The sequence below is a fragment of the Anabas testudineus genome, chromosome 4, assembly GCF_900324465.2.
Source record: "Anabas testudineus chromosome 4, fAnaTes1.2, whole genome shotgun sequence".
NCBI classification, from domain to species: domain Eukaryota; kingdom Metazoa; phylum Chordata; class Actinopteri; order Anabantiformes; family Anabantidae; genus Anabas; species Anabas testudineus.
The window spans coordinates 25,132,686-25,146,719 of record NC_046613.1 but is presented as its reverse complement, the minus strand read 5'-3'; the positions used below and the strand labels follow the sequence as shown (position 1 = coordinate 25,146,719).

General features: G+C 42.2%; 1 protein-coding gene across 1 annotated transcript in view; it reads left to right on the top strand.

Moving 5' to 3' along the window:
• The window catches only part of nfia (nuclear factor I/A), a 154,729-nt gene extending 143,587 nt beyond the window's left edge, over positions 1-11,142 (top strand). Inside the window, exon 13 of the mRNA XM_026345750.1 lies at positions 5,734-11,142. Within this exon, the coding sequence (XP_026201535.1) occupies positions 5,734-5,748 (15 nt within the window). The 3' untranslated portion in view covers positions 5,749-11,142. The remainder of the gene's footprint in view (positions 1-5,733) is intronic.
• The last annotated feature ends 2,892 nt before the right edge of the window (positions 11,143-14,034 follow it).

Here is a 14,034-nt window from a genome sequence, read left to right as displayed (position 1 = left end):
TGCCGACTTACACAAAACTACGTTTCTATTTTGTCTGGTTTGGCCTTTTCAACTTTTTCAAACCTACGATCTGATATTCAAACCCGAGTCCCATGACTAGCCAGGTGTGCACAGGTGAGAAGGGGTTGAACCTGCTCTCTCTCTTTGTCACTGTTCATGTGAACAACATTGTGACTGTGAACATGGGGAGAAAACAGAGAGACAGAAGAATGTTGAACAGTAAGGATGGATGTTTGACAGATGTCAGATTACACATGATGTTATATATATCATATATACCCCCCGGGCTGTGACTTAGCTAATCAGTGGTAAATTGATGGTTTGAATTTGTTCTTTTGGACGACAAAAGTGGAAAGTTGGAGTGGGCTTAAAGCACCAAAGATGTTATGAAGATGTGTTGACCATACTATCTTGAAGTATTTCTACTTATAAATGATTTTTCGTATCTTAACTAATATCGAGGGTCACTACCGTAGTCTGAGTTGCCCCCTAGTGGCTCGGACAGTCATCTACCAATCATGGGATCGGTGGTGATTCTCGGCTCCTCCTGTTACATGTCAACGTGTCCTTGGGCAAGATACAGTATATATATATATATATATATGTATATATATATATATATATATATATATATATATGTGTGTATATACATATATATGTATATATATATATATGTATATATATATATATATATATATATATATATATATATATATATATATATATATATATATTTAGAAAATGAGGCATTTTATTGAAAGTACTGACATTTTGGAGAAGTTAAGAAGTTTGTATTATTAGACTTGTCAGCCAATCAGACAGCAGGATTCTGTCTGGTGTACAGGAAGTGCTCGTCAAAAAAGGGCGAGGAGAGAAAACAGGACTTCAGATTTTCTCCAGAGCGGGGGGGGGTCAGTGAACACAACATCCACATTTAACAGACTACTCTGTGTGTGTGTGTGTGTGTGTGTGTGTGTGTGTGTGTGTGTGTGTGTGTGTGTGTGTCTGTTGAGGTCAGGGTGTGTTTGCCAGCTGATTTATGGAGAGTGTAACGATTGGGCAGCCTTGACTTAACTCGACCCCCCCCCCCCACACACACACACACACACACACACACACACACACACACTGTCGAGAGATGACAGTGAGGTGGGAGTCTTCTGTTGACAGTCGAGACATGTTTGATTGTGTGTGTGTGTGTGTGTGGTGGCCTGCAATGAACGAGGCTGTCGATTTATTGACTCTGTCACAGGCCAACACACACACACACACACACACACACACACACACACACACTTCTAAAGACATGAGCCAGGTGTTTTTCAGCGCTGCCAGAAGCAGAAACAGAAGCAGAGTAAAGAACAGCAGTCTGCTTCTGTCTCTCAGGGATGATGCTGTGGTCTCTCCCTCTCTCTCTCTCTCTCTGTCTCTCCCTCTCTCTCTCTGTCTCTCTCTCTCTCTCTCTCTCTGTCTCTCTCTCTCTGTCTCTCTCTCTCTCTGTTTCTCTCTGTCTCTCTCTCTCTGTTTCTCTCTCTCTCTCTGTTTCCCCCCAGTGTTAGGGTTAGGAGCATCCTGTTTCATTGCTAAGATGTTGACTTTTTTCCTCTAACCCATCGCTGGATTACAAAGCTACACTTTTTGAAATATGTCTGAACCTACAGCAGTTGCAGCCTCAGGTGAAACCTGCACAGAACTTGTTGAGTTTAGACGCTGTGATGTGTGATGTACATTTCTGGAATGAAGACATTCGTAGACCCAGAGAGACATGTGAGGACCTTTTGCCTTGTTTAGCAGGTTGGTATCTGTGAGTGGACGATGTCCATGAGTAACTGTACAGCATATGAACACACACACACACACACACACACACACACACACACAGAACAAAAGTCACCCTGGGCGGTCGACATCAGGCTTCTGTTAGAGAGTGATCACCATGGGACAGTACAGTCATCACCCCCCTCTCATTGCTATGGTGACAAACTGGACAGTCTGTGCATCCCTCAGTGTGTGTGTGTACTTGTTTGACTATTGTTGTGGGGACCAGGTTAATCTGTTTTCTTCAGACCATCATTACTGTTAGATTACTCACGTTCCTTACATTTAAAGTTAATGAAATCAAGTGGATTCGTTGACATTGAATTTAGTCACGTTACACCTAAAAAGATATTTTAATGGCCAGTGTGCACAGGAGGACCAGGGTGAATATGGCCACTAGTGTTTGAAGACATGCTTGAAACATTTTGAACTTACTCTTTAAAGCAAGTTTTGCAATCTTCAAGTTAATCTACATCCTGTTCAGCTTTGCAGCAGGTGCTGAGATGTTAGTGTGAAGGTCCAGATAGTTGATGATGGAATTGTTTAAGGTGGTTTATAAAACTTACTTCTCTGCAGCTGCACATGTACATCTGCACCAGTTTCACACGTTTGGAAATTGAGGACATTTTATCTTCACACTTTGTCGTTAGGCGTTAGAGGGTTAAACAGGAGATGGAGATCAGACAGTCATGTTTGAGTTTGTGTTAAGCGGCTGCATGAGGGTCCTCACAAAGACAGAAGCACAAACGTGTTCGTGAGTGTGTGTATAGGTGTTTGGGGAGTGGGGGGCAGATGGCACCGGCTTTGTGTGAGAGTGGGCATCATGCCCACGTCGGACAGCGTGGTGGTTGCTGTGAGCAACAGTGGCGGTTGCCCATGGAGACAAGTTGGAGGGAGGGAACTGGCACCCTACTGTACCAACCATCACACACACACACACACACTGTGTGAGGATCAGTTTAGTGTTGGGGGGACGGTTGGTCCAACATTTAATTGTTATGGTTTGTCCTGTTTTAAGCTGTATTCACATTACAGCACTGGTCTGAAACTTGAACATGATGTGACTCTACACAAGCTCCTCTTTCCTTAGAATAACAATCGGACTTCTGACGCTTTCACTTAGTTTTGATGCCAAGTTGATTTACTGATCTAATCCCAGATGAATCAATCAAATGCACCTGAGTGTTATCTGAACATTGAGCTTCTCTGAATCAAACTCAACGAGATCTGAGCTCAGCACAGTGGTGCGTTAACATGAACGATGACACTGATGGGCTACGGTTTCATTTGTTATACTTTGGAATATTAGTGAAGATGTTTAAGTAGAAGACTTTGTGATTATTTCCAGGTTTACATAAATATATCACAGATTTTCGTTGTGCTCTCAGGCGTTTAGATGTGTGTGTCCTAGTTACACACAGCTTTCAAGGTGACACTCACACCACGCCCACCCCATGACTGTGTTTCTGTTTAGTGCTGACTCAGGGCAAGACAGGTCTGGTGAGAGACGGTGCAGAAACACTACAAAAGAGATTTTAGTTACAATAATTCTGCTTCTATTCTGAGCAAATTAAAACTGATTCTCAATCTAAAGATGCTTGTTAGTGGAATAGAACTAATTTGATAATTATTTTTTCACTCACTGTGATCTGAACAGGCTCCATTAAAATCAGAGCTGCAATAAAAAACTGACAATTCTGTAGTTCAGACTCAGAATCTGCTTTGTTGGGCAGGAAATTTGACTCCTGTTTCTAGTGTCTCTGTACTTACACACAGCACCAGTAACAGTGCTCAGGGAGATGCACATGGACATAATACAATACAATGAATAATCATATTCCTTCTGACAGAAAGACAAAAAAAAAAACACCATGCTGACGCACTCTCATTGTTCCCTGCTTTTTGTACTTTTAATATATAAAGTACATTTTGCTGATTCCGTGCCTCCACTTGATGGAGTATTTTCAAACTGTGATATTGGCACTTTTGAGTACTTGTGAGGATTTGTTGACAATATGAAAAACAGTCATAGTCAAGGATTGTTGTTGATCTTAGGTTTTTAAAAGAAGAGTAAGTGTCAGTGGTATGTGAATAAAACCAGCAGTTCTGTTGTAAACTTGTCTGCACAAAAAAGATGTAAACATGCAAGAATAGTACATATATGTAAAAAGTGACATGGTGAAAAATGTGAACAAAAGTTAATGTTTCTATCATCAGCGCCATCAGGACGAGAGACGTGAGGAGCACAGTCTTGAAAACTTGGCTGACGTGTCAAACTTTGTGTTCTGATAAAAACAGACTTAGTGAATTAACTCTGTCGTACATGACGCATGTAGATCGAGCGACAAGACTGAGAAGACTGACATCGATATCTGTGTAAAACAAATGTAAATGTCAGATTTTCATCATCTCTCGTTTGTTTCTCTTGGCACCTGACTGAACATCTCAGCAGCTGCTGACAGACCAACTGAATATTCCCATTAGAGCAAGGGATGGAAACGTGATTCGCTTATATTATCTCTTTCCAGAATTGCTAGAAATTCATCTAAAATCTTCACTGCATTTGGATCAAAACCCACTCAAATTCTTGGTCTTTCTCTCGCTCACTGTCTGTATCTACAGGCTGAATCACAGCTGTCAGCATCAGCTCACTGTGTGGTAACATTACCCCGCACACACACATACACGGTGTCTGGCCTGTGAGAGTTTCATCTTCTCTGAGTCTTCTCAGGACAGAGGGAGGAGCTGCAGTGCAGGGAGCGAGCGAGAGGCCGAGAGACACAGGGAGACACAGGAGAGAGAGAGGGAGTAAGTGAGAGAGGCAGAAAAGTCCCAGCGTCAGCAAGTTGTATTGATTAAAAACTAACCTTCCAGTCTTCTCCTCTATCACTACTGCGCACACACACACACACACACACAGCAGTAGAATTACAACGAGTCAGGAGCAGCTGAGGTCTGAGTGCAGAGAAACCCTGCAACACACACACACACACTCACACAGAAACTACTTACCTTCATGTGTTTTATTTAAACTTCCACTTTACATTCAGTATTTGAAAACACATTTTCTAAATTGCGTCTAAATTTTTTAAGAGTGTGTGTTCGGTGTGTGTGCATCAAATCGATATCAGTGTGTTTGTGTGTGTGAAGAAGTGCAGAGCAAGTCGGGGGGGCGGACTGAGAGAAGATGAATGTAAAGAAAGAAAAGCAGGAAGGAGAGGAAGGTTGGGGGGGCTGGGGTGGTGGACGATGCGGTTGCCTTGGCAATGGTAGTCACGTCCCGGGCCGTCTGGTTGTCCCTAGCAACCAGACATGATGTAAGGCTAGGATGAACTTGAACTTAGCGGGGCAGCGAGGAAGAGGAGGCAGAGATTCATGAAACAGGCACCTTTGGAGATCAATACCGGACTCACATAGGATGGTCTTACTGTTTGTGAGGACAATCACTCATATAATGCATCCCCTATCCTCCACACCAACCATAACCATCACAACCAAATGTCTAACCCCAACCTTAAGTTTAACCATGACCTACAGTAAACCCGATTCTAACCTGAACCCTTGAAACAAGCTGGTCTTTGAAGGTGTGAGGAAAAGACAAAATGTCTTCACAACGATGGTAACAAACTCTAATTTGTCCACACAAACACAGAAAGTAATGCCCCAGGAGTCGGTGAGATTTGTGCTAAGTAAAAAAATGTATAAACTAGAGAGCAGACGAAACATCGTCTTGTGTTTTTGGATTTAAACTCTTTATTAATCTATTAAACACAATTCAACCCATGTTAGCAGCTACAAAGATGCTACACTTAGCTTGAGCCAGACCTAAGGTGAAGCAGACAGGTTGGACTTCAGTCGGTGTCGGCGTCTGCAGTCATTAGACCACATCATAAAATTCTCTCTGTTTCTCCACAGTGGTACCTGGGATAAAGACTCCAGAGGCCACCCCACCCTCCACCCACCTGTATGACAGATTGCTGCAGCCTCCTCCTTGACCTTTGACTTTTGATGCCAGCTGCAACAGAGAGCCGCCCTGTCTTGACCAGCCCCTACAGCCCCCCTCCTCCTCTGCGCCTGACTCCACCCCCACCAGCGCCATACAGAGACTCAACAGCATCAGCATGGCTACAGCGGATCAAATGCACCCCAACCCCGGTGTTAAACACCCACTCTGTAAACCGTATGTCATAGACTTCCCTTTAGACATATGGTACATATGTCAGTGTCCATGTATAGTGCCAGACCCTGTCCCCCTCCTGCCTCCAAAACCCCATTCAGGCTGAGAAATTTGTAGGGGGAGTGAGTCTTTGATTTTGGGAATGCTGCAAGACTGGTCCACAGAGCTTCCCGTCTCAAGAAACTACATACATACCCTCCCATCATCTACAACAGTGTGCGCATCCAGTCATGCCCTCCCCACACTCACCATCTGACACCCCCATCCTTTTGGATCCTGATGGCTTGGGGTCAGTTTGGTTGGTGGTACAGGATGAGATGCGCCATTCTTGCAGGGTGGGGAGATTTTACCTAGCTCAGCTAATACCTCCTGAGCCCAATGCCTGAGCCCCAACACACCTCCTGGGTTGGACGTCATCACCACTTGACCCCACCCCTGGTTGGTGGCAGGTCAGGAAGGGAGGAAGTCAACAAGTCTCTTTCCAAGGACATGGACTTGTGCTTAATGGAAAGACCTGACCTGACAGGAGGTGGCGTTGGCACAAACAGAGGCCCTGCCTGTATCACATTAACTCCACATGGTGGGGTGGGGGCTTACGATGGGGGAGTTTGAGTGGAGGGGTGTGATGAACGTGGGGAAACGGGTTTGTCGATGTGAAGTGTTGCAACCGGACGCTGGTGGATCCAAGCTCGTTTATCTGGGAGGCTTTGGCTTCATGGCTTATTGATTTTTCTCTCTTAGCCGTCATTTCAGCTGGTCCCCTCCTCTTCCTCCTCTATCCATCCACCAGTTTGGGTGAAGCTACAGCATGCTAAGAGTGGGCAGAAAACTCTGGTGTCCGAAACGAAGCAGGCAGCCAGGAGAGAGATACGTTACTAAATTTTAACCAGTGGAATATTGATCATGAGGAAAGTGCAATTTTGTTGGCTAGCTGTTGGATAGTTAAATATCTTTGTAAGATAGCTCGTTGAAAAAACAGTTGTTGAAAAGTATATATAAATATATATTTTTCTTCCTAGTCCGCTCACACCTCTGGGACTCTAAAATATTGGGGTACAAAAGCTAACAACACAGCATTGGACTAGAAACCTTAGCCTTGTGAGAAATAGGGGGAGCTGTATTCACTTTTACTGTTTATTATTTGTTGTTTGTTCATCTTGTAAAGCTGTTAGCATGGTAGAACAAGGATCCCTTTAAGAACTATCATCATTTGAAACAATCATTTTTTAAGGCATTTCTGCAGCTGAAGTCTGCTGTTTCATTTTGTTAAAAAAAAAAAACACTAAGCGATTAATTTATTTTAATGAGCACATCTTTTATGTAACATAAAAAACAATTTGAATTTCTCTTTGCAAAATCAGGAGAAAATGAGTGAATTTAAGCTGAAGCGTAATCATGTTTTCTTCGGGTTTCTCCGGGTTTCTGTTTCTATAACGGGTACTGCCAGCTGACGGCTGCCCAATGATTGGCTGGGTCTCCTAGAGGTCCTACCCAATCAAAAGCACTTATTCCTGCAGTTGGCCAGTGGGCCGCGAGTGTGTAATCAGGGGGTGTGGTTTAGTGATAAAGAGGCGGAGCAGAGGGTAACTCTGGAAGCTTTTGTCCACAAACAGACAAAACAGTCGAGCGCTTCACATGCAACTTAGCATTTTATTGAACTTCAGTTTAGTTTTTCCTTTTCTATACTATATATATATAAATATATATACACTCACATGCACACACACACACACACACACACACTCTTATGACCATCCAGCATTGAACAAAAGTGAATTTAAGTGAAAAAGAAAAAATGAACAAAAAAATCTGCATGTTTTAGTGTTAGTGACAAATTTTTCCATAGATGATGTAGTTAGTGAGATAAAGACACTATATTGTAAACCCAACATCAGGCACTTGCCAGCAGCCGTCTATTAGTTTGGCCCAGTAAAGGCCTTTTTACCGCTCCCCTTCACAAACAACCAGCTCTCTTCGCTTCTCGGCATCTCTCCATTCTTTTTATTTCTCCTTCCTTCACTTCCTTGCTTTTTCTTCAGCAACAGATCAGTTCTACATTTTAGTTCCAAGACGTTCTCTTTTATCATCAAACTGCACGAAAACAATTGTTCCTCATCAATGTGCCTTCAGCTAAGGTCCAGTCCTGAGATCCAATGTGGAGAGTCTTGTTTTATTGAGTTCTCCTACTTCTCCCTTCATATTCCTAAAAACCACCCTCCACACCTGAGATTTTCTATGTAACTGGAGCGTTAGAGCTGATGAGGAACGCTGTGCTTTCACTCGTACACTCTCAGTGTGACAGGGTCTCAGGACTGCTCTGCTTTCTGACCCCACTACCTGCAGTGCTGAGCGGAGGCCTCGCAGGTGAAATCTGCACCAGCTGTTAGCAGGTCCATCACTCCCACACACCTGATCGCAACGTAGGGAAATTTGGTGAAATGAGCACCAAGTCTGTTTCTGTAATGTTGGCTGCGCTGAAGTTACAGTATTTATCTAAAAACTGTATATTTTAGCTAACAGTGATGTGTAGCAGCTGAAACTGTTTGATTCAGGTTAACTACTAATTACAAAACAACTGTATATTGACAGCAAACAATGGAGATAACTAACAAAGAAATACGTATAAGGGACACATTTAGTGATAATCCCAAGTTTTAAAGAGTTTAACATTCAGGGTATCTATTGGTTAATTTAGCAGCTTAGCTAGCAGTCTAGTTTGATGAATGGTGGACTCATTCTTCTCCTGTGTCCCTAACAGATCAGGAACTGTTACCGTTTCTAACAGGTTCATATCTCTAATAATCAAGAGCTTAGCGGCTAAGATATTTGAAATCACGGTTAGCTAAAGTTTTGTTGATTTAGATTCAGTTTAGCTTTACTCGTTGTTCACTTCGGCAGCTCAAAGTGTTCAGGTTAACTAAGTTTAAAAAGCAGTGCAGTGTGGAAAAGCTGACAGCGTGAGCTAACCGTGGGGATTAGCATCTCCAACTGGTTTGACGTAGAAATACAGCCAGAAGGCATTTTCCTCCGGTGCTCCACAATCCTTAACAGTTCAGTTTAGCTGCTACTTACCAGAAGAGTTTGGTTTCATGTTTCATTTCATTTGCAGGTAAATACTGTGAATCAGGTTTAATCTGACAGGTTTTTAGTCAGATTAGTTGATTTTAGCAGCTAACTGTTCTATTCTGGGTTTTTTCAACAATTGGGTGGTTTTTTAACAGCTAAGTGTGTTTCGTTCAGTTTAGCTAGTAAAAGAATTCACTTCACTTCAGTTTCCTATACATTTAGCAGTTTATTTCATGGATCCTAACTTTTTAGCTAGTAATTTAGAAAAAACAATTAATTTATAAGAGAATTTAAAGTAAATAATAAATACAAATAGAAAAATGTCAAATTGAAATGTAGTGAAAATCCGTTTCTGTCACTGTGTGTTGTTAGCAGTTGAGGACATTGTGCTTATTTCACCAAATTTTGCGTTGCTTTGTGAAGACACTGTTTACTGCTCACTGCCCGGTGGATCATTCAGTTAAACATCCTGTCCTGGTGGGATGACCATGATGATATCAGCTTCAAGTCTTCCTGTTTCCTTTTCTTTTTGTTCGTCCTTCTTTTGTTCCCAGATATGAATAACGAGGACATAAAATATGCAATGCCTGCTTGCACTCACTTAGATTTATTTAGTCTTATATTGTTTATTACGTTTGGTTTTTCTTTCAGCCAAAGTTCGCGTGCACGTGACTGTGGTTGGTCTCTAGATTGCAGAATCCAGCCACACTAAGCTGCCATCGCTTGGGTTTCCCTTCTTTCTCCCTTTTCTTTCCGTTTCAATAATCTACCGCACTACTACATTCGGGTCTCTCTTTTTGAAAGGGTTTTTATTTTTATTGCTCTGGTCACAGGCAAGCCTTAAACAAGTCCAACCTCTTCTCCATCACGCAGAAAACTACAAACATTTTTGATAACGTCCAGCATTTTAACCACCCCCCCGCCCTGCTCAGCAGAGCTTTAGTGAATAAACTGTTTAGACCTTTTGTGTTCAGTCCGTCGACAAAATGAAACGGACAGCAACCGTCGGCTGTGATGGTTTAGTAGTTCCACTTGTATAGGTTGTGTGTTTCCTCTTAGTGTGACATGTTTGTTTGGTCTCTGTTCTTGCCTACCCTTCAGCCATGAGTTGGGCATTACTTCCTTAATTATCTGCACTAAATATGAAATAAATGACAATAGTGAAAAAGTATGAAATAAAAATATACAGCTTCCAGGGCTTAAACAGAGCGAAGGGAAAAAAAATTGCACGGACATTTTTTAAGTGTCACAAAAACCTTGTGAAACAGCCTCGCATCTAATCAGCAACATTTGGCTGTGTGTAAGAGAACGACAAAATTGCACCCTTTTTAAAGAAAGAAAAAATGAAAAAGATATAAAAGCAATAGTTCGGGCAGTGTGTTTTTTTGTTCTTGTGTTGTGTGTGTAATTTAGTTCTGGTACAGCAGCGAAGAGACGCAGAGAAGAGTTAGCTCTTAACGGACGAAGGGCAGAGCCGCGGGGCCACTGGGCCCGACCGGGAGACGCGTTTGTATGTTGTATAGTTTATTAAGTACACTGATTTTAAAGCTGCCCTATTTTATAATGCAGGACTTTTGTAACATTGATTAAATGAGGAAAAACTAGTGTTGTGAATTTTCTGATTGTTTGTATCGAGGCCACATTACTAGAACTGGTTTGGTTTGTTTTCTGGGAACTGGAGTTGAAAACTTTCCTGTTTCCTTGTTTTCTTTCTTTTTCTTTATTTGCTTTCCTTTTTGTATGTATTTAAGGACATTTCCTCTGTTGATGGTATAGCATATTCCTGTACTTAAAAAGTATAGGGCGCTGTGGTGATAAGACCATTGTAAATGGATGTTACAGTATGCTGTATGTTTTGAAGGTTATTTGTTGCATCAGTGTTGATGAAGCTAAATCTAGGTAATTCTGAGGAAAACTGGTAAGAAAAGTGAGCGTTTTTTATGCATTTTAAAAATTTAGTTTTAGGCAGGAGACAATGACATAGCCAGCCAAAGGATGCCCCTACTATAAATGCATCTAGGCATCTTTTTTGTGTTCACCATTCCATGCAGGAAAATAAACAGCTTGATTATGCAACATGATTCTTTTTCTTTTCCATCTGTTTCTTTCTTCACTGGCCCACAAGATCACCCCTCCTCCTCCACCTCCTCCTCCTCACCCAGCCCTACCTGAGCCTGGAGGTCCTCTGTGATCTCCGTCCATCCACACATCCACTGCTGCTCATCACAGCATCACATGCACACAGCAGATAATCAGCTGAGGAACGACAGGTCACAGGACAAAGGCGTGTTCTAGTGGGATCAGAGTTTCTGCTCATTTGCTGTGTTACTAGGCTGATTTTAATGTACAGACATTTTGGATTGGACTCATGAAACAGGTTTTTATGTAAAAATGCACAGACAGAGACATAGTTTGACCGAGCAGATTGAGTTTTGTTGGTTTCTGCAGAGTGGTGGATGTTGAAACCTTCTCTTCATGTTGACTGGAAGTAGCAACTGCCAGAAACAATCTCACCTCAACCTCTGCTAAATATTTATTCATGTCAACTTCTCTGTTTCCTGAACATACACATAACTTTTCTGTGGGTGTTCTGTGTGTCGATGCTCAACAAGTAACAGATGTCCACACCTAACAAATCCCAGCGACGAGTAGCGTCGGCTCGAGCGTCAGGCAAAATAAGAAAAGTGGTGTAAACACGCTTAAAACCGTCACTATACAAAAGAGGTTTTGTTTTACGAAAATACTTATATTAGCATGTGTTTGTTATGTTTTGACAGTCCTAATTAAAATTAGTGAGGAGGCCAAAACATTAGAACCACCTCTCAATATAATGAACTCCAGTACGACTCCACCACCCACTGTGAGCTCAGTAATTTCCATCTGGATGAATGAAAGCTACAGTGTGGAGTTTGTCCAGATATAGATAAAAAGTGTTGGGGCTTCTTTTACAAACTGTGCTCACAAAAAGAGTTTGATCTCTTGTGTTCACAAGTGAAAACCTTATGGGTTCCAGATAACTGCAAGAACACGATAATGACGTGTAATAATTTAAGAACCTCCAAAAACAGAATATTTCTGTACATATATATATAATGTTAATTACACTTAAAATGAGTTTTCTCTCAGTTCAGTAAATTTAAAAGCAAATGAATCTGTTCAATCTCTGCAGCCGGTGGAGAGCGATGAGTGGTTTCTTCTTTTTAAGAATTATTTTTGCAGACAGGTTAAAACAGATGTGCAAATAGTCAAGTGTAGTGAACGATTGCAAAGAAATGAGCAGCAACTCAAATCTCACTGGAACTGCAGTCGGTTGTGAAGAGTCACTGGGTGGTGGTGGAGGTGAAGCTCATACAGAAACCAGACACTAATCAAAGCTGAGGCTGAGAGAGCGATGAGCCTGTAAAGCCCCACGCTGCGTCCAACAAGCACCACATGCTGACCCCCATCAACAGAGACCCTTTCTGACATGAACCTCCTCCCAAAGACAAATCTGAAACAACCCCTCTGAGTCTCTAACTGACGGAGAATCCTGCAGCTTCCTCCACCCCGAAATCTAAAAAAGCGATCCAAAGTTTGTTCAACCAGCAAAATGAGAGCCAATGAGAGACACTGTTTAAAAGTGTAGAGGAGAAGCACTTGCATTTCCCCCGTGTCAGTACCCTCCCTCCATCGTCTTGCTTCGCACTAAGAGTTGATTTTTGAATTCTTGCTTTGAGGAATTCTGCCGCTCCATCAGGAAACAGGGTTGAATGAAGGCTGGGCTTTTTATGCTAACGCCTTTGTTGTCTTCACGTTTGTCCAAATTCTCCTGGGCAGAGATTATCCCAAAAACACCTTCCACCCCCCTCCACACCTCCTCCTGAGAAACACATCAGACCGGACTGGCTGTGCAAGTCTGCGGTTTGGAGGGCTCAAAAATAACTAAGAATAAGAATGACTTGATGTGACGAGGGGCAGAATTCTTCAGTTTTGTACCAGGGTGTTTTCAATCCACCCAACGTGAAGTTTTTTGAGTCACCTTAGAGACCCGAGTATGTGAATTATAGCAACGCTGAACCAACAGTACTTGTAGAACAATCGTTGAAGGAATGTGGAGAGCTTCAGTGACACCTGAAATCCACCTCCAGCAGCTTTCACTCGCTCTAAACTGATTTAAACAAAAACGCAGCCCTTTCTCCTTCTGAGCTGAGCACGGAGCAGAAGGAAGACATCCTTCTTCGTGTCAGCTGTGCCCGGGCGCGAGCCGGGAAATGAGTACAAATGGCCCCACTTTAGAGAGATGAAGGAAAGTCATTGGACGAGGAGGCAGGTAACACTGAAGCTGCTCTCCAGCGCTCAACTGTAATGAATTACAGTGTCACTGCTCCTTTGCAAAGATATTTATTTATCCTATTGCAAACCATTACATGGTGCTAAGTGTTAAATCAAGCCAGAGAAGAGGAGGTGGAGTGTGACAATTTGAACTCACTATCATGCTTCCTGACAGCGTAACAAAGCATAGCAGTCTAATCTGCATGAGAACTATGCACTGACTAAAAACAAACATCCACACGTGCACGTGCGTGCGCCTGCCCACGTGGACTTTGGTATCTACTCTGTGAAAAGTTTCAGCCTCTGCCTTCGTTTACGACCGATCCTTCCGTTTCCAGATCCCAGCTTCTACGGACAGAAAAGAAATGAAAAAGAAAAACAAACCAGCATATTACATGATATATGGAAAAAGATCAAATGTAGTGCCTGTGAAACCTGTATTATAATGCTCTTCTGAATACTGACTACAATAATTGTTTGTAACTGTTGGAATTTCTGAACACCAGTAGCCTTTGCTGTCTGTCAGGCCCCTCAGATTATAGCTGATGTACAATAACCATAAGATATAACTGCATGCTCTTCCATAATCGCCTATACGCTGTTACCAAGACGACAAATTAGAAAAACAATTACAAAACCCAGATTGTTCTGTTACTGTTTTG